The sequence below is a fragment of the Setaria italica genome, chromosome IX, assembly GCF_000263155.2.
Source record: "Setaria italica strain Yugu1 chromosome IX, Setaria_italica_v2.0, whole genome shotgun sequence".
NCBI classification, from domain to species: Eukaryota; Viridiplantae; Streptophyta; class Magnoliopsida; order Poales; family Poaceae; genus Setaria; species Setaria italica.
The window spans coordinates 20,129,356-20,155,370 of NC_028458.1; the positions used below are offsets into that span (position 1 = coordinate 20,129,356).

General features: G+C 42.8%; 3 protein-coding genes and 1 long non-coding RNA gene across 4 annotated transcripts; 1 reads left to right on the plus strand and 3 right to left on the minus strand.

Moving 5' to 3' along the window:
- Positions 1-313: 313 nt before the first annotated feature.
- LOC101786316 (transcription initiation factor IIE subunit alpha) lies at positions 314-6,153 on the minus strand. Its single transcript, XM_004983047.4, has 10 exons — positions 5,947-6,153; positions 5,741-5,863; positions 5,291-5,411; positions 4,702-4,830; positions 3,733-3,842; positions 3,473-3,656; positions 2,487-2,678; positions 1,930-2,145; positions 1,656-1,842; positions 314-778 (listed from the first exon to the last, which is right to left on the minus strand). Exons 1-10 carry the CDS (start codon positions 5,979-5,981, stop codon positions 684-686), a joined length of 1,392 nt encoding a protein of 463 aa, XP_004983104.1. The 5' UTR covers positions 5,982-6,153; the 3' UTR covers positions 314-683.
- A 3,343-nt stretch (positions 6,154-9,496) lies between these two features.
- LOC101779212 (zinc finger CCCH domain-containing protein 62) lies at positions 9,497-14,586 on the minus strand. Its single transcript, XM_004986523.3, has 10 exons — positions 14,243-14,586; positions 14,027-14,100; positions 12,761-12,875; positions 12,565-12,623; positions 12,301-12,352; positions 12,093-12,204; positions 11,876-11,974; positions 11,510-11,637; positions 11,278-11,379; positions 9,497-10,900 (listed from the first exon to the last, which is right to left on the minus strand). The coding sequence occupies exons 1-10, from the start codon at positions 14,524-14,526 to the stop codon at positions 9,763-9,765; spliced, it is 2,163 nt and encodes a 720-aa protein (XP_004986580.2). The 5' UTR covers positions 14,527-14,586; the 3' UTR covers positions 9,497-9,762.
- A 1,493-nt stretch (positions 14,587-16,079) lies between these two features.
- Positions 16,080-16,843, minus strand: LOC101786707 (protein TIFY 11e). Its single transcript, XM_004983048.3, has one exon. It carries the CDS (start codon positions 16,757-16,759, stop codon positions 16,289-16,291), a length of 471 nt encoding a protein of 156 aa, XP_004983105.1. The 5' UTR covers positions 16,760-16,843; the 3' UTR covers positions 16,080-16,288.
- A 2,452-nt stretch (positions 16,844-19,295) lies between these two features.
- Positions 19,296-20,615, plus strand: LOC101752564. Its single transcript, XR_215861.3, has 4 exons — positions 19,296-19,694; positions 19,795-19,875; positions 19,984-20,060; positions 20,132-20,615. It is a non-coding gene; the product is annotated as an uncharacterized LOC101752564 (long non-coding RNA).
- Positions 20,616-26,015: the final 5,400 nt, after the last annotated feature.

Consider the following 26,015-nt stretch of genomic DNA (forward strand, 5'->3'; position numbering starts at 1 on the left):
TCGACTTATCTGCAATTCTGCCTAGCAAAATCTGTGTTTTCAAAAATATGTCCTGTTCCGTTCAACTGTTCATGCTTCAAAGTATGCGCGCATGTGGCAAGGCATGTTGGCAGTTTCCTCATGATGTTTATGACCAAAACTCACAGCAGAGGGAGCGGTCAGACCAACCTTAAGACAAACAAAAGCGCCAGTGCTCATGTTCCTTTATCTCTCTGCTATTGCGGTAGGTTGGTATAATGGTATGGATCAATGGTATCGACCTTAATACATTGCATTTTCAGGACAATTCAAATGTATAATGAAGCACAGTTTGTATCCGACAATTTAACTCAACACTTGTAATTCCTCTTGCGGGCATGCAATCGTCCACAACATAATCGTGCACAACTCTTCCAAATTACAGAGAAAAAATGTTTTTCCTGCTCGAATATAGGAACATTTTGTACATTCTTTAACTGAACGCGTACGAGCTGGCCTTCAATTGAACAAGTTTTCCATGATCAAGCACAACTGAATCAAACTCATCAGTGCAGTACTATTGACAATTTTTTTTGTGGTTGTGCAGCTGGTAGAATCTCTTAACATAATAGCGCACGATTCAAGTTTTTTGGCTGTCAGCGACATGCTGGAATTGGACTATTTCGACAAAATCCCAGAGGGAGCTGGGGGTACACCAGCAAGTATTAACCTTCTTCCCACTCAAGATCATCTTCGTCATCACCAGATTCTTGGGCCTCCGCGTTTAAATCTGCCAATTTGTACTGCTCGGTTGCATTCCCTACACAATTTTAAACAGATTAGACACAGCAGTTGGGTGCAACATCAACTTTGGTATATATTAAATGTGAAATTGGAGGTTGACACGCTACACATCATTGTTCTTTAACTGAAAAACAGATGATAAAATTAAAAAAATTCCGAAGGGGAAAAATAGTTCCCAAGTAATTATGGCATTCCTAAAGCCCAGTCATGGATTTACCCAGGACCTGAACAGTGTCATCTTAAATACAATCAACTTAAAGGTCATAAAAGAAATGACCTTGCTACCCTTCAAAAAAAAATATTTGTAAAAGGTAACAGATGTTTGATGTCACAGAGAGATATGGGCGGACTTATCAGAAGCTTTTTTTTTCTCGAACTACGCAGGAGAGCTGCGCGTCATTTCATTAAGGTAGAAGAAATAGTACACGAGTCTGGAAAGACCCTACCCGAGCACAAGAACACTCACACCCACCCCACACCACCACCATTACACTAAGGCAGCACCACTGCTAGCAGGCGGATTTATCAGAAGCTATGATAAGACACGTCTTGGTTGTTGATTAGAGCATTACATAAACAAGGCTAATAATCGGAAGAAAAAAGCAAAAAAATGAAATATGTAGGAATTTTATTTGAGGAAAATTCGAAAAGGCTAGTCAGACTTAGTTTTGGAATTGGTGGCAATACCATGTTCTAACTCTTTAAATACATGCATTTCCATGTGCACTGGAAATCAATTTGCTATATGGTAGACACTAATACAGGTGTAGTTTGAAGATAGGTAGGAAAAATATATAGGCAGGATTTGATTCTACCATTCTTAGTTTATACAAGCATTCGTATAAAGACAAATTAAATGATTAAGCTAACAAAAATGAATAAATAAAAGATACCTGTAGGTTGCTGCTCTTCCCATTCAATACCTTCATCCTCATCCTCCCGCTTGTACTTCTTGCCCACCTGGCGTTCAGATTGAGAATCAGAGACAAAAGTCTCACCTTCCTGCTGCATTCTCATTTTTGCTTCTTCCTCTTCCTGCTTTTTCCTTAAGGCCTCATAATAAGCTTTTATGTATTCCTCCTACAAGATAAAAATAACTAATATAAACATTTCATAAAAGTAAATCCTTTACTGCAGAATCCAGTTTATGTTTATTCCCAAGCTGACCTGTATGCTTTGATCATCTTTTGAGTCCTGTTTTTTGTCATCCTTGGCTTCTGATTCTTCATCAAGTTTTGATACCTTGCTGGTCTCTCCTCTTTGTTCCTTTGTAAGATTCATGCCATCTTTGATCATCCATGGAGGTAAGACTTTCAGCTCTGAACCGTTTTTACCTGATTCAGCACCTTCTTCTTTCACACCATCAGCTATCTCAACTTCAACCTGAAAAGTGAAACAGATATCTGATCTATCAAGCAAAGGTACGCCTGTAAGGTGCAATGCAATGCTACACAAGCTAGCATCTGCATGAGACTTCCATATTACCACATAAACCACAGAAATGCATTGGTGAGAAAATTTTATTGAGACATATTTATGTTGTACAAATGTGAGAACTTCTGATTCAATTTTATAAGGTTTTTCTGCGCAGATGAAGATGGACTAATATGATTGATAAATTCATTGGGATATTGTAAAGTATTCACATTTAACATAATTATTATGCCTGTGCATATTACTTAACCAAGAAGATACAGTAGCATTAAAAGCTATGACAGCCCTACCTTTGTCTCACCCATGTACGGCATTGGTGTACCATACTGCCCTTGTGAGTTCCTAGATGAATCAGCTGCACTAGGGTCACCATTTGCAAAAGCGCCAACATTTGCTCTTTCCCATGTCTGTAGACTCCCAAACTCAGGCGGAGGTAAATTCTTCACTCTATCAAGTTGTGCAACCAATGGCTTCAATTGCTCCTAAAGTAAGATAACCAGGATTTTGAGACACTAGTTGAACGTGATTCATTCTTTCATTCTTTTCCCGAAAGAGACAGAATACAGAAACCTTTTTACCAAAGAGATTAATATTCTGAATTTCTCATCCAAACACTTCTAGGTGTATTGGTCAAACTATTTCTTGACTAATGCAGCATGCCTCCACATGTTTAGTGTTGAATTTGTCTCACAGGTTGATGCATGTGATGGTATTACATAATTAATTGGTGTGGCTATATATTGATGGGTGTTTAGCATACTCCCTCCGTCCCACAAAGAGTGTCCTTTTAGTTTTGTCCTGAGTCAAATCATCTTATGTCTGACCAAGTTTATATAAAAATATATCAATGCTTTTGATGTCTAACAAGTTTCATTAGATTTGTTATGAAATATATTTTCATAGCATACCTATTTAGTGTTATAAATATTGATACTCTTCATTGTAAACTTGGTCAAACTTAAGACAGTTTGACTTAGGACAAACCTAAAAGGACACTCTTTGTGGGACGGAGGGAGTATCTGTGCAAACAACATTCTCAAAAGCAAGGGCATTTCTTAAGGCAAAAACAAAGAGAATAGTTTCCTGCATCAATGAGAAAGTCAGGCAACAGTTTGGAATCTTATTTTCTTGAGATTTTTCTTCTATGCAGCCATCTATTCTCAGTAGCAGTTATGCTGGAAATCTGAAAACCTAACACTTTTGTATCCTTTCGTAATCTTTGGACTGTGTATATAAATATTGACATTAAGAGTTCTAAAGATAATTGAATACTTACTTCAATTCTTTGTTGCATGTCCTTCAATTTCTCACGCCTACGCTTTCTAACATTGTCATCGCCATCACCCATTTCCTCAGAAGCGAGCTTGTCACTCTCTGCAACCAGTTCACCGTTGCAATTTTCACAATGGAAGTACTCATCCGTGTAGCTTACCAGTTGCAGGGCATCAAAGGCTGAATACCTGCAGGTCAGAAGAAAGTTACCTGAGCACCCTAGTTTTCTGCCCAGCATGAATAAACTAGACAAACACCTACTACCTTTTATTACAGCTAGGACATATGTAGTGTTGAATTGTATTTCTGCTGTCCAATTCATCCTTCAATTTTTTCTTCATGCGGTGAATCCTGTACCTTACAACATCACAAATCTGTGTTTGGGTAGGATAAAGATCTGTCAGCAACAATTTATATTAGATTATTAGAACAAGAAACAGAGGAAAGATGAAATGGGGACACTCTTAATTAGTAGTAAGCTTCAGAACCAGACAACCAGTACATGTGAACCAATGAATGGAAATGGAAATGATAACTACACTCGAGCAAATGACCAATAAAGTTTTTGTACTGATCAAAATAAGTGTTTTGAGCCAAGAGATCTTCAGAACAAGAGAAGTGTCCTCAATATCACCTGCATACATGTCCAAAACAGAATACTACCGTAATCTATGTTATGTAGAGAAGGTCCATTGCCATTCACATGCCATTGAGAGAACATAGAGGATTGTCAACTGTTCTTTTAAAACAGGAAGTTCTAGAGAGTTCTACCAGAGAGAAAGCAGTTGATGAGATGGCTTTCACTATGTGTCATTGGAGGCATGAAACAGTTAGACTGGATATTGATTGACATTAATCAATGGCTCATACTGGAAGAGTCATGTTTTAAATAATGTAGGTCAAACACTTTCCCTCCAAGGCTAACAGTTTTCAAACAGAAAGCAGGATTAACTCATGATAACATAGCAATAATAGTATTTCTCCCTCTTTGCAATCAAGCCCAATCAGAAAGAAGATAAAATGAAAAAGAGGAATCCCAAAGCATCATCAGAATCAGAAGTCTATGAAATTAATGCATTCAGTCAGTTCCCTGAGATAATATAAAGAAAAGATAATTGCTACAAATAAATAAAGCCAACATAGAAATATCTAGTTATTTTTTAATAAAAGGGTGTTCTTTTATTTATCTATAAAAGCAATAATAACTTAATGGCATAGGTTTCAGAAACTAACCTGAGCATAATCCAAACAACAGTATGAATGTGTGTGCATCTTTACTTTCTCTTCTCCCTCCTTAGTGCCTGGCGGACCATCACCGGCAGCTGCAGCAGCAGCATTATGTACTTTTGCTCCTTTTGCATTCTTCATCAACAAAGTTTCCAAGAAAAAAATACAAAAATAAGAAAATAAGGCAAGGAACCACAACCAGAAACGAGATATACGAAATCATAAGATAGTCGCTGACGTGCTTTCAGATATGGAGAACTATTTACATAGCGCCTTTAAATGATTGTTATAATACATATGTCATGTATCAACAGCCTGCAGCTAATGGTCAGCTTCATGGCGGAGGATTTCAGGTGAAGAAATTTATGTCCACCTACATGCATTAGTTACTTGATAATCTTCATGTGTCACATTTAAAAGACTCCAAACAAATGTCGAACTATCTTCTTCACAGTTTAATGCCATTTAATTTAATAGGAAACAATGATGTTTTGTCACCAGCTGGCAGTTAAAGTTGATCAATTCTACCACAAAAAAGTCGGAATGACAGCGATGCAAGAACAACAGCAGATTAATACACACGAATAGAACCAACCTCCTTCCGGTGATCCCTTGTGACTAGCTTCTCCTCTTCAAAGAAGCGGAGAATGCGCCGTAGCTGTTTCGAGTGGAGCTTCAACGCTTTAGCCAAATCCTCCTCCCGGACCCACTGCCGTCTGAGGTGGAAAAAGAGTAGGTTTTGCGTAAATCAACAGAACCCAATAAATCAAATAGGCTGTCTCAGAAGCACACCACAGGAAACTAATCAAGCATTCAAAAGAGATAGCATGAGAGCAGTGCCACTGGACGGGCAGGCGAGATGTTTTGATGGAACCTGAAAGGCAGGGTGTGCATGCAAACAAGAAGACTAGCAGCAAATCATTTGTTCAAGCCTTCAAGGCAACCACCTACAGCGCCGAACATATTGCAAACGAACTTGGCGTGCACACCCAACAAGATTTCATTGAGAAGACAAAAAGGTTCAACAGAAATGACTCGGTAGTACCTGGTGAGCGCGTCTAGGACGACGACGGCCATGCCGCGGTTGTCCCCGCGGGAGGTCTTGGGCTGGTTGTCGCCTTTCATGGAGATGTCGTCGTAGAAGGCGCGCGCCGCCAGCCTCACCAGCCTGCGACAAAACGGGTCCGATCCCGCGGAGGTCAGCGACGGCTGCGGCTAGGGTTACGAGAATGGAGCAGTGTCGGGGCTCACCGGTTGAAGGGCTCGATGGAGGGGATGGTAGACATGGTGGCGACGGCGAAACCGGCGCGTCGGGGTTCGGATTGCGCGTTCAGGGCATAGGGGCTCGGGAGGGCGCCCGATCGCGCCGGTCGCCGGCCGCCGCCGAAGCCGCCACCGTTTGGATCGGAGCAATGGATGGGCGAGAAAAGGAGCAACCGAGCGAGCGAGAAAGAGAGAAATGGGGGTGGGGCGTTCGTAGATTTGCGGTCAGACCTGGGGGAGTTAGGCCTTGGGGGGCTGGTTGGGCCTTTTCTTTTCTTTTTTTTTACTTTGAGAGGGTTTGGACAGTTGGGCTCATGCCCATGCAGCGGATATTTGGGCTGGCTGTGAACTAGGAGGGGGAAAAAATCGGAAATTTATCCATGTTCCACGAGATGCTCATGATGCTAATTGATTTGCTGACTTAAATGATGTGTTTGGTTAGACTGTGGTTTTTGAAAAAGCTGTTGTGAGCTGTAGGCTGTGAAAAAGCAGCTGTGAGAAAGCAACTATAGGAAAAGCAGAAGACCGTTAGTTAGAGGAGCTGTGAAACTGTAGGCTGTGTAAGAAATACCTGTAATGCCCCTAAAAGTCTGTGAGTGTGTTTATATGCAAATTGCTCGTAACAAAATAATGCGTTCGCTAGTTCAAATGTAAACCACTATTTTAGAAAGAAAAAAATAAATTTTATATGTTTTTCATCCATTAAAGTGATTGGTCCACATAAATAGAACTATATCCATTAAAAGTTCTATACAATGATGCCATCCCTCAACATTACTCTCCTTCTCTCGTATTAACTAAAGCATCAGCTATCCTAGTACGAATGGTATTCATGGTATCCTCATTCTCCACATCGTCACTCTCATCTCCTTGTGTTTGTCTCATGCCACATGTATGTTGTACCAAGTAATCCTCATCATCATCACGTCTCTTGAACTCCTTATCACACAAATTGCTGTCACGAATAAAATTATGCAATGCAAGATAAGCCATAATGATATGTTTCTGAGTACAAGGTGAGAAACTTGGCATGTCCTTCAAAATACGCCACTTCTGCTTTAAGACTCCAAAAGAATTTTTAACGACATTACGAAGAGATGAATGCAAGAAATTGAACATCTCATACTTTCCTTGAGGAAGCCCCGAATGATGCTGAAATTCTGGTATGGTATGTGCTTCCTTTGAAAGGCACAAGATACCTAATTCGGTTTGGGTAACCTGAGTCCACAAGATAATACTTTCCTACAAAATCAAGTTAGTAAGGTACATAATAATACAAATATTGCTAATTTATTGAAGGAACCATGTATACCTTTAGAAGGTACGGGAAATGAAGGAAAATTTACCAATGCATGATTGAGGATACGTGTGTCATGTGCAGAATCCGTCCACCCGGCAACCGCAAAGGTGAACCTCATATCAAAGTCACAAATAGCTAGCACATTTTGAGATGTATATCCATGACGGCATGTGTGGTTAACCACTTCGTCCACTAGCACTACCACTTTGACATGTGAACCATCTATTGCTCCAATTGCACCTTTAAAGTATGGCCAAAAACGGTCCTCTCCACCCTTTCATGCTCCGTAGAAAAGTAGGATCTCTTGGCTTAATATTATCCTTAGCTAACTTGCGCAAGCATTTCAACACTTCGTGAAACTTCATGTGAACTGTTCAAAGTGACCGTGTGAAACGATTTTTAGCTTGTGAAAAAGATTGTGGTCCTTCGACGATCCACAAGAACATTGCCAATGACTCAATAGACGAAACATTGTTGGTTGAGGTCAATCCGTAAGTAGAGACTAGCAACTCATGAAGTTTATCGAAAATCTCCGTGCTCATCCAAAACGTATTATAAAAATACCTCGGACGTGACATACGCCTCATCACCCATTGAATTCCAGTTTCTGACGTTTCCCTATATTCAGCTTTGTGCAAATACCACTCACTATACAAGTTGCCCATTTCTCCAATAGCACCAGCATGCTGTGAAAGTTCACAGGTAGCTTCCTATTTGATTTTGTGTTGTAGTTGTAACTGACAACATAAAACAATTGGAATAGTATAAATGATTTATAAGAAACAAGTGTTATAAAAAAATTAGTTGAGAAGAAAAAGGAAGACAAACCGGTCGGTGCGCTGGTGACCAGGAGCAGAGCCAATTGGCCGGCAATGGGGGGCCGGCGATGGGGCGCCCTGCTGTTGATTCAGGGGGCGGCGGCGGGCGTCAGGAGGCCGGCGGCGGGCCTCAGGGACTGGCGACGGGGGCTTGGCGGCGGCTGACAAGGGGTGGCGGTGGGCATCAGGGGGCGGCGACGAGGGCCCGGCGGCGGCCGTTAGGGGGCGGCGGCGGGCCTTAGATGGGCCGGCGACGGGGGTTCGATGATGGGGGGCGGCGAACGGGCGTTAGCGGGCTGGTGACGGGGGCCCGGCGATGGGGGGATGGTGGATGGGCGGTGGCGGCCGGCCGGCCGGCGGCCAGGGGAGGCGGACGACCGGCCGGCAGCCAAGGGTGGCGGGCGGCGGACCGCCTGGATCAGAGACGGCGATGTGCGGGGGACGGGGGAGAGGAGCCGGTCGTGTTCTCTTCACGTGCGGGAGAAAAAATAGATCGCTAGAAAATGAAACGGTACATCATAACCAGTGGCAGGTGGGTAATTTTTTGCCCCAAAAGTACTTGAAAGTAGGGGGGAGGTGCTTTTGGATTTGTACTACCATAAAAATTGCTTTTGGGTAAAAGCATCAATGGCTTTGGAACCCTTTGGTTGGCTTTTGACTTTTGCAAAAGCAAAAGCAGGTTGGAAAGCCTAACCAAAGGGGGCCTTAAGCTGTGAGCAAAAAATGGAGTGAAAAAAATGAAAAGCTTGTGATGTTTTGAGGGTTGTATTATCAATTTCAAATTCTGGTTACATATTACTTTTTATATACTGAGTTTGGATGTTTGGAAATGGCATGGGTAATTTTGTCTCCAAATATAACTTTATAAAAGTATAGGTTTGTTATATTTTGCAATAATTTTTAGATCAAAATTATGGTTTGGAGATGGTGTCAATGTCTAAAACATTACTTATAAGCTTCTACTTAGGAAACAAGAGGTTTGGATGGCAATTCAAGTTAGATTTTCACACTTGTTTTGCGTTCACCATGATTTCTACATACTTCCTCCCTGTACCAAGTTATAGGTCATTTTGACTTTTCTAGATACGTAACTTTTACTATGTATTCAGATATAGATCATGTAGATACATAGCAAATAAAAAGCTAAAACGACCTAGAGGACATGAATACTGAACTGCCCACTAAAACAAGTTCAGTTTGGCCAATCAGCTACTACAGGTAGCGACGAATTAACATTACATTTACGTTCAAAAGAAGCGAATTAGCATTACATTACCTCACTCACCTTTCAGTAATTGTAAAACCGTAATCACAGAACGGACATAAAATTAACTTAGATCTGTATCCTAAGAAAATCAGGGCATTTCTATGTAATATGATCTATTTTCATGTGAAATCTCTATGGAATTTCCATAAATCATATCATAATGGCATATGGATTAACTAATAATCAACAAATGGAGTTGATATTTATGACTGCAATACATAGGTACCTAAAGATTATCCCAAATTTAGCTGAACAGCTAATACAAGAGCGTGATGTAGACCCATGTGGCTTAAGTTTCAATGAAAAAATTTCCACATTACTCGCCCAAAAAAAAGTTAGTGTTCCCCTGCCACTTCAAAATCTTCAACTTGGCTGAGGTCACAGCACTGCAGCACAACATTTTGCCTCTCCTTTAGCACTCAGATGTCGTGGGAATACCAGCAGCCTTCCCCATAGGGGCACCATCCTTGTTTATAGTAGTAGCGGCATGGCCGTGGTTGTGGTTGCTGTTCCAGAAACTGCTGAGGTTGGTTCTGTCTAGGATGATACTGCTTTTGGTTTGTTTTCCTGTGATCATTGTAATTCGGATGATGGTTTTGTTGGGTTAGATACTGGTCTTGAGTCATAGGCCTGCGGCTATAGTAATTTTGATTCTGGCTCTGTTGAGGATGATACTGGCCACGAGTGATTCCCCTGTAATCATGGCATCCTTGATGATGGTAATCCTGTCCATAAGATGGGTCACTTGAATTGAAATCCTGATTTCTTGGTCTCAAGGGTTGATGCACTCGGTGATTAGCTTGGGCATATTGATGAGAACTGGAGCTATGCTGGTATGCATTTGCATGGTGAGTGGACTTCCCTTGAGGCTGGAATGAGTCATTATATTTTGTGGCATAGTAAGCTTTACTTTGATGCTGATTTCTTGGTCTTTGGGGTTGATGTGCCTGGTGACTACCTGGGGCATTTTGATGAAAATTGGAGCCATGCTGGTACGGACTTGCATGCTGAGTGAACTTCCCTTGAGGATGGAATGAAGATTCATCATATTCTGTGGAATGGTCAGCGTTATTCTGATGATGATGTTCTCTGTAAGTTCTCTTAGGACCATCCTCTTCATTGTGGTTTTGATGTTTGGGGGGTTGCTGTGGGTACTTGAACGTTGAAGGAGTGGGCTTTGAAGATATGGGATGATGCTTTGTGCTCCCTGATCCTCCATTGTGTTGGGAAGGGGCCTGACGACCTAGGAATGCTTTCCTGGAAGTTATCATTGCAACCTCCTGCGACAGAACTTCATTTCGTTGTTGATAACTGTGGTGGTGGTGCGAGTCCTTGAACATTTGCTGAGTATGAGTGGGCTCTGAAAACGGCTGTGGTCCTCCATGTTGGTTGGAAGAGACCTGATTACCGTTGAACTCTTGCTGGAAATTTCTTGTTGCACCCATCTGTGGAAACACTTCATTGTGGTGTGTAGAAATAGCCTTCGAAGATATATGTTGCTGCCTTGTATTCCCTGGTTCACCATTTTGAGGGGAAGGGCCTTTCCTCTCACCAACCCTAACAGATGCAAGAAAAAGTTATATAAGCACAATCGTAGATGTAAATGCCCAAGAACTCTATAAACAATACAGTTAGATGCCATTTTCTTTTTAGTAAGCATTTACCATGTATTAGATGCAAATAAACTGTACATTAATATGACAAGCAATAAAAAAGCAAGATAACCCTAGTAACAGGAGAATGATAGAAATAGAAAGGCAGTATTTTCTTTTCCTAAGTGTCTACCATGTATTAGATGCAGATGGACAGCACATATTTTGGTAGTACAGCTTAATGTAAATATGCTAAGCAGTGACACAAGCTGACCCATTTCATGCAACAGCCTAATAGGAGGGCATCAGAGCGATTGCAGCATTACGAACCCATTGAGATACCTTTGCTGAACAGTATTCGTGGATTCGACCTTCTGCTTTAGCTCTTGAGGCTGTTTCTGGTTCATGTTCTGCTGTTCTTTGATCTTGTCCTTCATCCTGTTCCTGAAACAGCTATTAGCACCTTTTTTAAACAGTACTACACTACTACTGACCATGATCTCCCGCCATGAGTATTACTGTAAATACCATATTATCATGTCAAAATGTACAACATTATAGTATTTGAGCTTACCTTTTTAACCTCGACAGCTTTTCAATCTCTTTCTCATGAATCCTGGCTGCTCTTGACTTGCGTGCCACATCCCCTCTTTCATGTTTTTCTTGTATGACCCTGTTTCTTTCCTCTTCATCAGGCCATGGCTGTGAATGTAGTAAAATATATCAGTGCAGCTCAATCAATAATAAGCTTTCTTTTCATATACTCCCTCCGTTCCAAATTGTAGGTCGTTTTGGCTTTTCTAGATTCATAGATATTATTATGCATCTAGATATAGTGTATGTCTAGATGCATAATAATATCTATGAACCTAAAAGAGCCAAAACGACCTACAATTTGGAATGGAGAGAGTATGCAAAAGAACATTGCTAGAGAATGCACCTGTCTCATGGTCTTATCCTTGTAAAGATTTCTGCCCTTAATGAGGAGCGGATGAAGGGGAGGCCATGGTTTGTATCCTTTACTCCATAAAATCTCAATCTACATTATATATACATTTTTAGCACATAAAATGGATTCCAAAGATCATTGTTCTAGGCTTCTAGCTATACTGTAACTGAGGGAAGAATGCATGCTTGTACAAGAACTAAGGACTTACAGTGAATGTATGCTGTTGCTTTGCAGTGCCGTAGCTTTCTTTTATTATTCTACCAGCATTGGTCCTTTGACCACATAGGCGCCCCTTGACTTCTCGAGGAGCTCCCTTTTTCCTACATCAATATTCAACAGAAATAAAAAATGGAAAATAAATGCAATGTCTAAAGATTCACGATTCATGATAAATACCACCAGAACTTAGCAATTACCTTCTGTAAATGTTTTGCTCAAAAATCACAACATCACCTTTGCATGCATCACCTGCATGAATTAAGTGACGTATAAGAGAGACAAAATTTGCACACAAACGGCACAGGAAGGCAAAAGTTAACAAATTATTATAGGCTTCTCTACTAAAAGTCCTAAATTAAGGTCATGTAGATGCCTGGACCGCTACAAAGTTATGAACCTCATTTTCTATAAGCACTTGAACTCTGTTCAAACATCTGAATAAGTTAGCTAGCTTGTTTCACCTTTACAGTTAAGAACAAAGTTTGAAACTGGGTACTTCTCCTCGCCGTTATTTTTCACCCTGAATGTATGTGAAGCACAAGAAAGTGTGAGTACATTGATGGGCATCAGATATGATCTAACAAAGTCAACAACAGAAGCTCAAGATTAAAGTTCTAAAAAAATAAGGATATATCACAATATGGTTGGAGTTCATACTCTATATGCTCCCTGATTCGATTTAGGAGCACTTCCTTCTTGCCTGTCAATCTTAATTTGTGCATCCGCAAATATGCTTTACATTCATAAACCTTTAGTTTCTCCAGCTGATCATCTGCACATTGCAACAATGCTCATATGAGCAACTACATTATGCAAATAAAAAGAAAATTTTGCACTTCTGATCCGTGGAACTGTAGGCAGAAACACATTTATTAAACAGGTTTCCTCCAAATGACCTAACAACCTCTCTGCTTGTGCTTAACATTACATTGACAACAGAAGGAATACCTGAAGCTCAATATCAAGATGGCAATGGGTAAATCCCCATCGGGTATGGCCACACCCCAGACCCATCCCCGCCATAAAAATTTGAGACCACCAGAATCCCCATACCCAGCTGTGGGTGGGGAATTTCCCCAAACCCACACCCGGTAGGGTAAATCATACCCGGCGGGTCTCCCGTACCCGCCAATAGTTTATTTAAGCACATGAAAATCAGCACTTCAGCAGCAACCACCAGTCCCAGAATACATAAAATTAGACAAATAATAGCATATAATAATCTCTACCGCAACCACCAGTCACATAACACCATCACACAAGTCATTCTGTCATTACATTACATAGCCAAAAGGGGTACATAAATAAATCTCCAAGTTCATTGCAGTCAACATATATAGGACAACAAACATGCTTCTTTACTTTTGGGCCGGGTATTTTTCACCCACGGGTTAACGGGTATGGGGACCGCTGGAACATACCCATACCCGTGTACCCGATGGGTGAAGGGTTTGGTCAATTTATGTACCCGTGGGTAGTGTGTTTAGTCCATATTCAAACCCTAATGGAGTAAATACCCATCGGGTATCGAGTCGCGGGTCCCCATTGCCATCTTGAATATCTTATAAAACAACTACCGCATGATAAATACAAAAATGTAATGGTTTTCTTTTGGGGAAATTGCATATCAATCAAAATTCCCATGCCAGTTTCTAAACTTTTGTGCCTACGCAGATAAATGCATAATGAAGTTCATTCCTTGCATCAAGGTATTGAGATGAATGATTCAATGCTGAGCATAATTGTGTTTCACATGCTGTAAGAAAACAAAGCACAGTTCTTTTCTGTTAGCCAAGTTTTTAGTAGGTTGTCATGTCATTTTCCCCAAGTTTAATTACACCAGTAGGCACAATACATTGCTGTTCCATTTCTGAACCAGTTCCCATCGGCATTATCAGAAAGAAACAATAATCGAAATTTCACCCTGCTTGAGCCTGTCCACCATGGCCAGAAGGTCAATCTCCTCCTTTCCCATCTTCAGCACCGCTGCCCCTTTCCTGAAATCACGAAATTCATCTCACATGAACACGCAAAAGTCACAGACCGAAATCCTTTCTCCGATCCACCACGATCGCACAAATTGTACCGATTTACACAATCACAGAAGGTAAGAAGCGGAGACCAACCCCGCTGCCTGACCTGCCCTTGCGCGCCGAGGCCGAGATGGACATCCGGCTCATCCTGGACCGCAGCACGGACTCCACCTCGAGGTCCCCGTCGGCGTCCGGGTCGAAGGTGGGGTCCTCGTCGGAGCCCGCGTCGGGTTCGCCGAGGTCGGAGGGGCTCGAGGCCTCCGAGCCCTCGTCGTCGCTCTCCACCTCCTCTTCCTCCTCCGATTCAACGGATCCTTCATCCCCCTCGCGCCGATCTTCCTGCCGGGGGAGGTGGCCGGCGCGGGTGACGCCGCCGGCGGTGGCGGCCATGGCGGGTTAACGGGTCGGCCGTTGGGTGGGAGGGGAATGGACGGAAGGGGCGGGTTTCCTTTTTTCGCGTTTGGTTTGAAAAATGTGTTCGACCTTTTTCGGCTCAATCGGGGGTTTGATAGGCGGCCGAAGCCCCAGCACTGCCACCGTGCCACGGCTCGGACTCGGAAGCTAGAGTAACCAGCTCAGTAACTCACGCTTACCAACGGAAAAGGAAATTTTGATAAACTTCTGCTGGGAAAAAGGAACATATGATAAATTTCGAACGACGTTCCGACCATCAATTTTGCGCGCTATTTAATTTTTTTTTACCGTCGTTACCAAATGCAAGCATTCAAAAGCTCCTATATTTTTTGCCACTATTAAAATGAATCTCCAAATTTTCTGCAAATTTTTATGATTTGGCGTGACATGCAGCGTGGATCGACCGTGTCAAAAGACTTCTACGCTATTTTCTTCCTCCTTCACGGATTTTATATAAGATCAACACTATATAAAGTGCTTTCAAATACAAATTCAAAGTTACTAATGTTGTATGCACAATCTACACACTCTTAGATTAAATCTTGGTCAATTAATATAAATCTCAGCATGTCCGCGCGCTTTGTAAAAGAAACGGAGGGTGTATCGAGAATTCGAGCATACATATTACTGAGAGAAAGAAACGACAGCAAGGTACAACCTGTTTGATTTAGCGGTCGATGCGCATCGGGTGGCTCCGCTCCAAATGGAATGGCTTCGTCCGCTTATATTTTTTTCTCCAAATCAAGTGGTACGGCACATTTTGCCTCTGCGATTAGCACTAGACGGAAGCGATCGATGGTAGATGAGCTCGTCAGGCGATGCGAACCAACAGCGCGGCCAGGTTCGGATGATTTCGGATCACCAGCATCTCAAACCAAACACGTTGGTAATGATTTCGGATGACTTTTGTGATAGAGGTCAAGACGATACAACAGTACGTTTACGATCAGATAAGGCAGGCAAAGCGGAGTTGGTCCCGAAAGCATCATCCATGGAACACCTTTGGGAGGTTCGTGCCGGCCGCTTGAACGATCCAATTCCAAGACCAAGCATCCTGCCAGTAGCGGTGGGAACGCTTGGGATCTGAAATTCTGGAGGCACTCGCGTGGAACAAGCACGTGTCGGTTGGGTTGGGTCGCTTTCCGCTTGGGCTGTCCATGTCAGGCCGCCCCTTTGAGCTTCACTTCCGGGGAACTTCGCCCACATTTAGCGCCTGCACGAATTAGCGGATCTGCTCTTTTATGTTGTTTCATCGTTCACACTATTGAAATTTAAAACTCATAATGGTACACAAGCTCAAAATCATTTTTCGGGTAGAATCTGTGACTGCCGACATAGAGTTGTCAAAACTAAAGGGAAATCTTGGGCGTCTTCTTTTTTCTCTTTACCGTTCACAAAAATCTCCATTTCCATGTCTTCGAACTTGAAAGACCTTTTACTTTAAATAAAACTTGAGAGACCTTGTAAGTCAATCTTTTTCAATGCTTCCTGATCAAAAACCATTTCTCCGTGTGCAAAAGAAAAATAACTTCTCCAGTTCAAGATTCTTGAAATTCCATCGGAATTCAGTGTTCAATAACCATATCATTCATCTATACATTGCTCTGTTTGCTTCAACAATCACCAGACAAGAACAGTCCCCTGTATCTATACAAGTCAACAACCTAACAAATACGATTGCAATACTACCAAGCCAAACAGTCTACTAACAGGCTACCAGCTATCTAGCAGCCCAGATTCACAGCGCGAGCGTGAGGCCATCATGTCGCTCAGCGGCACCGGGCCGGCGGTACGGCGCGGCGCGCGCGGCGGCCCTCCCTTTCCGCTTCTCCATGAACCGCTGCAGCGACGCCTTCCTCGCCACCGGCAGGTCGTCGGCCGAGGAGAGCTGCCCCGTGACTCCTCGCGCCGCCGCCGCCGCCGCGAGGCGCAGCAAGTCTGCCGCCCTGTCCTCTGGGACGTCGTCAAGCACCAGCGCCCGCCCCCCGTACACAATGGTCAGCTGCGCCGTGGGCGCGGGCCCAGCCTCGGGCTCTTCGTCGACGTCGGCGCCCGGCATGAGGGGGAGTGGCCGCACCGGCACGGCGGGATGCCACGCGCCGCCGCGCTCCCTCTCGGCCTCGGCCGCCCTGACGAACTGGCTGAGCGCGCCGCACGCCGCCGCGAACCGGCTGGTCGTCGCCGTTGTGGTCGCTTCTGCCGCCGCCATCGCCGGCGATGCTCTTTGTCGCGTGAGGAGGAGGATTGATCAAAGGGAACTCGTAATTTGTTCTGGCTTGGGCTCTCTTGTGGGTTCGCTGGGAGGTCTTGGTTTTTATAGGTGTTTTCCGTGGGAGGAACGAAACAACACGTTGCCGAGGAGTGTGGAGCGCGCGGCGCACGTTGAACACGTGAAGAATCGCGGTTGCGGGGTCAGCGAGGTGGGAGCGCAACCACCGCCAGCCGGTTGACGGCGCCATGCGCAAGTAGGAGACGTGACGTTGTGGGGTGAGGTGGCCGGGGACCTGCCAGGAATCGCGCGCGGGTTGTCTTTGTTTAGAGAGGCGAGCGGTGTGGGTCGGCGACTGCCCACGTACGCACGTCGTGCTTCCCATCTGAATTGGTCCGCGCACGTGCCTGCAGCCCGCCTCCCGGTCCAGAACCGTTGGATCACAAATCTAACGGGCGCAGATGCTCTTAGCTTAGCACGGTTGGTAAGATCGACGGAGACCAGCAAACCTTTTGGAGAATGGCGTATCCAATTTCATGTAGTTAATCTGCCAAAAAAAAAGTTTCAAGTTGAAAATGTAATATTACCAGAAGCAAGCTACACGTTAATATGGCTCTGATATACAAAATGGTAAAATTTCACCCAAAACACAGTTTGTACTTTCAAAGAAAATAAAACTTGGCACAACCATATTTCAAAATGGTGCTAGGTTAATTCATAAGAAAAGGTGTGAAAGAGTCTCTAGCCTAGTGGTTACAATACCTGAGTAGTATCTAACAGGTCTGGATGCGACTTCCTGTGGGATGGTTACAATACCTGAGTAATATCTAATAGGTCTGGATGCGATTTCCTGTGGGATGGTTACAATACCTGAGTAGTATCTAACATGTCTGGATGCGACTTCCTGTGGGAGCGAATTAAACAGGTCTTAAATAAAAATTATATAAAAAACAAGTTGGGACTTCCCCAAAAAATTCATACGAACAGATAACAAAATTCATGTATATTTGCACTTTATGACAAATTTTGTCCTCTAACACATATTCATCTAAGCTTTAGCATTTTTTTACTAATTTCTTTCACAACAAAGTACGCCAGGACAGGGATGAATGTACCATTTCCCCAAATATTGCATCCAGCCACCTAGCAAAACTATTAAACAACTGGGGCAAGGCAGAAAGTCCCCCGACTGCCTGGTAGCTGGTCCCTCCTTTTCAAATTAAAGTCATTTTCATTTATCATAAGTCAAATTTCTCTAGATTTGACTAAATTTATAGAAAAATGTACAAATATCTATAAGACTAAACTAGTTGCATTATTACATCATGTAATACATATTGATTTTTATTCGCAAAAAAATACATATTGATTTACCATTTATTTGATGTTGTAGATATTAATATATTTGTCGATAAATTTGACGATGTATCCACGGAGCAACCACCCGATTGATCCAAAGTTAGTGGGTCGAATGTCATTTTCATATTTTCATGGCAGCACGTGTAAACTAGGACCAGAATAATTCAATGCCAATGCTGCGAGTCCAACACACCATGTGCTGGCCTTCAGGAGACAAACTAGGATTCGTCGCGAAAGTATTCTGAATTGCACGTAAACCAGAATTAAGCATGCGGCCGTGCACCGGAAAATTCCGGCAAGCCGGCGTGGTAAGCGAAAGCCAAAAGGCGCTGAATTCTGATGGAGACCATGAAGTTTCGTATCAGGTTTCTGAAATACTTTTAGCTAGTAGACTTGGGAGTTGAGGGCTGAAGCATATATCTTTTTAGAACGTGGAATTTTGCCCTGAATCCTGTGAAGTTCTGGCACAATTCCTGTAAGCTCTGAATGAAGAGATGGCGTCAGGGGGCACATGATTCCTCCGCGTGTGCTTGCCCCCATCGAATCGAGCTCCACGGTGGCAAGCAAAGCAAGCCGATGCAACTTCTGAGCACTGTCCACGTCTGTGCATATATAAACTGCTACAGCCTCCTGGCCGACTAGTGCTTCTGTAGAGCCTGCTGAATTTTGCTGAAGACGCCCAGTCGCCGGATTGAGACTTTGAAAGTTCGCCGGCTTCATTTTCCTTTCTAGATCGTCCGGAACGTCTTGTCGTCTAGATCGATCAGGAAGGGGTCAGCGAGAACGCCGGTAGGGCACGGGACGTGCCGGCCTTCCGGTGGCACGCTTGGCGAACAGGAACTCAGCGTGTTGTAAGCGTAAGCAATCTCGCATCTTTATCAATGAAATAGGCACAATCTCGTGCCCTTTTCCTTTCAAAAAAGTAAGCAATCTCGTGGGTATCTTGATGTAGACCAGGACGACGTTTCCACAACAGGTGTTGCTGATGGTTTGAGCTAGCAAGCAGTACTATTCTCTGACATTGAGAGCTGAGACCGAGTCGTCTATAGCCTGTTTGTATCCGCTTATTTCCTGCTTATTGGTGGAAATAAGCCATAAGTCCACCTAAACATCTTCCTTATTTCTCGCTTACCACGTAAGCCGTTTAGTCCACAATCCTGAAAATAACTAGCGTCGGGCTTATCGTGTACACGGAATGGGAGTCGCTTCTGGGGCAAGCGAACCGTTTTTCCTCCGCTACCCTCTCACCCACCGACACCTCCACCGTCCGCCCCCGCGCCTGGATCCCGCGATGGTGCCGCCGGCTCCCGTCCGCCGTCCGCAGATCCCGTCGCCGGCTCCCGTCTGTGTCCTGCAGATCCCGCTGCCGCCGCTCGGTTCGCCCTACCTGTGTCCTGCAGATCCTGCTGCTGCCGCTCGGTTCACCGTGCCCGCCTCCCTGCCGCAGCCAGGCTTGGCCCTCACTGCCGGTCGCCCCTGCCCACCTTCCTCCAACCGTCGCCGCGCCCCTGGGCTTGGCCACCGCACCCCTGGGCTTGGCCCCCTGCTGGCCGCCCCAGCCCGCCTCCCTGTTCAGGTAAAATTTCTGTTCCTTCCTAATCTATCTCTACAATCAATGTTCCTATTCTTTGTGAAGGCGAATCCGTGCGAAACTGATTTGATTTGCTGATGATTAGGCGAATCCATGTGAAGGAGAATCAATGTTCTCTATGATTTGATTTGCTGATATTTTCCTGGCTGCCATGAGGAGATTTGAGGTATGCATGTTAACCGAACTGAAAAAACTATAATTTCATTGTTCCATTTGGATGTTCCATCAAGTGATTGTCTTTAAGCCCTGATGCAATTCCATTGTGCTCTGTAAGTGTGATGTAGAACCCAATAATTGCTTGGTTTTTGAAGATGCATCATTGGGTGTTGCAGCAGCAAAAACTGCTGGAATGTAAGTTTTTGTTTTTGTCATGCATATTCTGCACCTTTTGATGGCAGATTTACATTTTATTCTTTTTGCAGGCATGTAGTGATGGTCCCAGATGCAAGGTTGGATGTTTCACATCACAAAGAAGCTGACCAAGTTCACAGTTCACTACTGGATTTCAATCCTAGCTCATGGGGCTTGCAACCATTTAAGAATTAGAATCTAATCATTTATAATTTTCATATGACATCTGTGATATATGTGGTGGGCATCCTAAAATTCATCTTTACGAAGATTCCAAAGGGAAAAGGAAAACTCAGGTCTAGGCTAGTAACAGTAGCATAGGTAGGCTTTACTGGAGATTTGTTGCTGCTTCTGCTGGGTCCAGTATTTTTCAGAAATCATCATTCATATACATTTTTATTTATAGAAAACTCAGACTCGTGTTAGAACTAGTTAGAAAAATACTTTGTTGTTGTACCCATGATGGATGTTTCCATACTAGACCGATCTATCATATGAGTTTCATATCATTGTAATGCAATTTTTATTTAACAAACTCCAAAGACATTAGAATTATTGTCTTCTCCTCAGATTCACAAGAAAAATGAGCTATTATCAGCCTCAGGGGCATTCAGGTCAATTTACCAGCTAGATAGACAATCAACACAAAATAATCAGGATTGCAGTGGATTCTTAAGACAGCAGGTTTATCTGATAAGCCTGCTTGTTAGATAAGCGAGTTCCAGAAAAGCGGATACAAATAGGACCTGTAGAAGACTAGAACGCAGTATTGTTTTCAGCATCGTGCGAGAACTGAACCCAGTCATATGAAGTTACTGCGTTCCAGAGAAAATATATGAAATGCACTCACGAGGAATTCAGATTTCAGCTGACAATTCGCGCTCCATTCAGTAACGACACGTATCGATGTATGTTTCCTCTGTACATTTCTGCTCTTCCTGCTCTACAAATACAGGTAGCACAGGGGCTCGGCTTCTATTATTAGATTACACTATATCACACAAAATTAAGGAATATACAACTCATATTAGATTACACTATATCATACAAAATTGAGGAATATACAACTCATATCTCAACTGAAAAGTTCTAAATTATACAACTCAGACATATAGGACTTTTTTACATTGTCCAAAAAAAGAAGGAAAAAAGAATGACATCAGCATATCATAGATTCACTTGCTTTACATTCAATTCAAATAAATAGAAGTGTTCACTTCGTAAACTCAAACCTGCAACGTCAATATGGAGCGCAGCCTAGCTTCTATTGTTCCTGATGCCGCCCGTGAGCGTGAGGACAACCAACGTGGGTTGACGATGGTGCTACCGTGCCAACACCAGATGACACCAACGAACGTCAAAATGCGTAAGCTGCTTGTCCCTGCCGCCTCAATGATTTTATAGTTCCTTGATTCAGATCAATCCCCTCCTTCTCAATGCTTATCGGACAGCCATCCTCATGTCCTGAGTTAACACGGTGAGCAGCATTAGTTCTAGAGAAATTAGGACCGTTGGGCAGAAATGAATTAAAAAACATACACCATAAATAACACATATTTATAAATCAACTTTGAACAGAAATATAAACATGAGTTAATCATAATTTCAAATAAAATTACATGAAAATCACTAATTAACATTTCCCATTGGTTCCATTTTAATTAGAGACAAAGCATATGCAGTGGAATAAATCACATAAATATTCAACATTATTTTGGGCATTCATCATAAATTATTCAGTGTAAAATTCATTGAAATGCGTAATAAAACATTAATAGTGCTCAAAAATATGTGAAAAAACATCAGAAATACATTAAAACAATGAAATACACTGAAAATAAAATGATAAACTCGTGAACAGCAACTTCATCTCGGCCCGTGAGACGGAAACAGCCCAAAATTCACCCCACAGGCCTGGCTGCCCTTTCATCTTTTCTTGCCGGCCAAACCAATATGCCGAGCCCAAAATAAAAATGTCCAAGAGGCCCATTATCCCAACAACCAAACCCACCCCTCCTGCACGTCGATCTGAGCCGTCCATCGGATCCAACGGTTCAGCTTTCACCCTCATCGAAAAAAACCGGACGGCCGGCTCTCGCCAAACCCTATGTCATTCCTTCCCGTTTTTCTCGCGTGAGGGAGAGAGGGAGATGGCGGCTACAAGGCGCGTGAAGATCCCACGCCGCCGTGGGTCCTCTCGCCAGAGCTCGTGTACGGCCGGAGCCGCGCACAGCTCCGTCGATCGGTCCCATGTGGCACGCGTTAGTGGCGGTGCATGGTGGCTTGGCCGTGAAGGCGACCAGAGGCGTCAATGGCAAGATTCGCACGACGCGCGCATGAGCCCAAGGCTCGTGCGCAGTCGGCGGCATTTCATCAGGGAACACACTTGTAAGTGCCATATTTTTTCTTAATTTGGGACATGGGTATTCGACTTTGGGGATTTTTACCAGGGAAAAAAATCTAGGGTTTTGGAAATTGAGGAATTTCACGGGATTTCTTTAAGGTTTCTTCAATTGATTCAATTTTCCCTCCTTCTACATGCTATCCGGGCCTACAATTGCATGATTCGACGACTTGAGTTGGGTTTTGCGTCGAATTTGTGATGAATCGAGAGAGATTAACCCTAACAGTGGCATAGGGTATCACTAAACTTGATTGATTACATCAATTTAGGACTAAACCGATCCAAAACATCAATTTTGACAAGAGATTGCATCTACCCGAGACTAATTGACCACATGAGCATGATTACCGAGAGCAATTAGGGCTAGAACCTTATTAGCTTGCATTAATTTGACCCTAATCTTGGCCATTTTCCATTAATAGAGAGTAATTAACACTAAAACATGATTAATTAGCACTGGCAGAGATCTAATCTAGGGTTCTATGCATGATCTAGGGTGATTAGGCTTACTTGGTTTTGGTGCAGAGGTAGACTGGTTGAGTCGATCTTCTTGACGGTGGTGTCGCGCGTGGAAGAGAGCGAGAGCGTCGCAGGAGGAAATACAACATGCGATGGCACTACTAGAAAACCCCCCTTAGCTACGTCAGATTTAGAGTTAGACACGCTTTATTTCGTCTCTATGTCAATGTAGGAACGCTTCCATAAAGCGTGTTAGAAGCGTCTTCGCACGTACTGCGTCAGACCTTATAGAGATGAATCCTTTAAGCATTGCTATGAAAGAAAGAGACATTTTATGAACACGTTAGATGCATATCTAAAAATATTGATACAAATTTGCAGACACATGTATAAAACATCTCTAGTGGTGTAGTTACGTAGTATAGTAACGCTTCATTTTGTATTAATAAATATAGATACAATTTATAGATATGTATAAAAAAATGCCTACTAATACAGACGCGTTTATAGCGATGTCTTATTGCATAGTAATCAATATAGAGACGATTTAGTAGAGTATGACATGTGACATGGCACGTGACGTGGCGAATGATGTGGTAGGTGACGTGGTGGATGATGTGGCAGGTGACGTGGCAAATGTTGTGGTGGGTGACACATATCATAGTAACACCAAATTGCGTGTTAACAAATGTAGAAATAATATCGTAGATACATTTTTATTACACGTGTATGGATATAGGCATGTTTTATAATAACACCACATTGTGTATTAAGAAATGTGGAGACGATTTATAGGTACATCTATTTTTGTGTATACTAATACATAATGATTCTTTTATTTGCATTTATAAATTCAATATATCATTTTATTTTTGAATAGTTTAATATAATGCCTAAATAAATTATCCATGACATTGGATTGGCAATCAATTCTTTGCTTCACCAAAAACAACTGAGTAATTCATTCAAGAACCAAAAAGTACATTAATTAAAGTACTGTCAACAAGACAATTGCGTTGATAAAGAAACACAGACAAACTGACAATATCATACAATTATTTCTAAATTTTTTTAATAACAACTAAAACCTACGCTTCATTGCCAGTTTTGACCCCTCTCTCCATCGCAGCTTCAATTCTACCTTGAAAAGTTACATCACTAGGTTGTTTAAAATTTGAACTTGTAGCTTTTTTCACTTGCAACAAGAGTTGGGCACAAGAACACCAATAGCAACAACACCTACACACCAAAACTCAAGAAATATTAGAGCCATAGTTAGAGATGAGTAGATCAGAAATGAGCTTGCCGTCAAGCAACACAGATCAAAAGTCCATGAAAAGGACATTTCTCAGTCTGAAATGAGTGAAGGCATGCATATTTGTTTTCTCTTATACTACTCTAGAAATGTTTTGGAGACAATGAATGGTATGTGTGACAGAACCACCCAAATTAACCTAGCTAAAATGTTCTCATCTTCGCTTCACATGCGAACCGACACTTTAATCAAGCCAATTTGGTAGTCTATCGGGTTATACCTGATAAACCACTTGTCTCGGATCGAAACGAAAAACATCTCACACGAAGGCGAGTCTAGAGATTACAACATTCCAGTAGTTTAATACATAGGTCCCACTTTATTTATTACATCATAGTAATTCAAAAGCGCATAAAGTAAAATGTTCAAAGTTTAAGCAGCAGAAAAAGGATGGCGACTAAATGTCGAAGCAGAAACATCATGGAGAAGCCAACCATGACGTCAGTTACCACGGTCCTCATCCACCGAGGATGGGTCTCACTCGACCATCCAACCCGGAGGGAGCTGGGTTGGCCAAGTCACACTTTCAGCAAAAGCACTAACATCCAAATTACCTGAAAGTAAAACCACAAGTAAGGCTGAGTATACTAATACTCAACAAGACTTCCCCGTCGGGTGGCAACTACTCCACCGACTTTTAGACATGCAAGGCTTTTGGCGGAGGGGTTTTTTTTTGCCAAAAGCATATAAGTAGATCCTTACTTTCAAGTTTTAGCAGTAGGTTTTAGTAGATTATTTATTCTAGGTAAGCAAACTGTTCTAAGCAAGCAAGTTGAGCAAACATTATATTCCAAACATCATCATTAAGATAATCATTCTTTGTTCCACTTGTTACTCAGTGCAGCACAGTAGTCAAGCAGCCTCAAGCTGTGAGAGGCAGACGATTTAAATCGAGTTTATTAACCTTGCAAGGTGAACCTAATCCCACGATATTGTGTACCATGATGGGTCCACACATGTCAGCCGTCCCCATCAATTCCCAAGCACGTGGCCAGGGTCCACTTCCCTTGGATACAAGGCCCCACGGTCCCGGAACATCGCCGTACCGTGACTGCACTTGTACCCACATGATGCATCAGGAGAACTCCGTTCTAGAGAGATCGGGGAGTATGCCCACATCCCGATTCAATCAGGTACTACACTTCCCTATTCCATACTAGGTATGAGATTAATACTTTCAAACACTTGACTGCGAACACCGACACATTTCGGCCTTAGCATTTTCAGCACTAGACAGATGGGACAAAAACCACCGAGTCGGAACCAATCCCGGTCCCGTCCGTCATCCTTATGGTTATAGCATAAGCAAGAAATCAACAACTATAAACTCGCGAGTGATAGGAAAAATCACTTGACTTTTATCGAGTCCTATTTAGCATTGCAGCTACTCGGCCTATCATACTAGTGTTCAACCATAGGTACCGAAGATTATGCAACTAGGTTTTCAATCAACTCCTATGAACGTAAATGCACAAGCATAAGTATCATAGACATTGCATGTATTTAGAAAACTAGGTTATGATCCGGGGCTTACCTTCCTGTTCTAAGTTAGTGGGAAGCTCATTGGATGCTTCGCTGATCTCCTGCTCGACCTCGACGTGATGTAGCTTGGCAGGTACTTCCTCGGTTGTCGGGAGCAGTTCGTACGTTCCGTCTGCGAGATTCGCTTCTACACGAGATGCATATGCAATAGTTCAAGTTTCCATGCTTTCGCATGCAGGATGCAAAACATGAATTATTGCTGAAGTGTAAATTGCATTTCGACCAAATTCACCTA

Bases quoted from the DNA above. Each gene is read 5' to 3' on its own strand.
- LOC101786316 (XM_004983047.4), bottom strand. From the start codon at position 5,981: ATGTCTACCATCCCCTCCATCGAGCCCTTCAACCG. The intron at 5,412-5,740 runs GTACTACCGAGT...TTTCCACCTCAG, and splicing joins GTCCTAGACGCGCTCACCAG to ACGGCAGTGGGTCCGGGAGG. The intron at 3,843-4,701 runs GTTAGTTTCTGA...ACCCAAACACAG, and splicing joins GTTGTTTGGATTATGCTCAG to ATTTGTGATGTTGTAAGGTA.
- LOC101779212 (XM_004986523.3), bottom strand. From the start codon at position 14,526: ATGGCCGCCACCGCCGGCGGCGTCACCCGCGCCGGCCACCTCCCCCGG. The intron at 12,624-12,760 runs GTATGAACTCCA...ACATACATTCAG, and splicing joins CGAATCAGGGAGCATATAGA to GGTGAAAAATAACGGCGAGG. The intron at 11,380-11,509 runs GTAAGCTCAAAT...TAGCTGTTTCAG, and splicing joins AAGCTGTCGAGGTTAAAAAG to GAACAGGATGAAGGACAAGA.
- LOC101786707 (XM_004983048.3), bottom strand. From the start codon at position 16,759: ATGGCGGCGGCAGAAGCGACCACAACGGCGACGACCAGCCGGTTCGCG.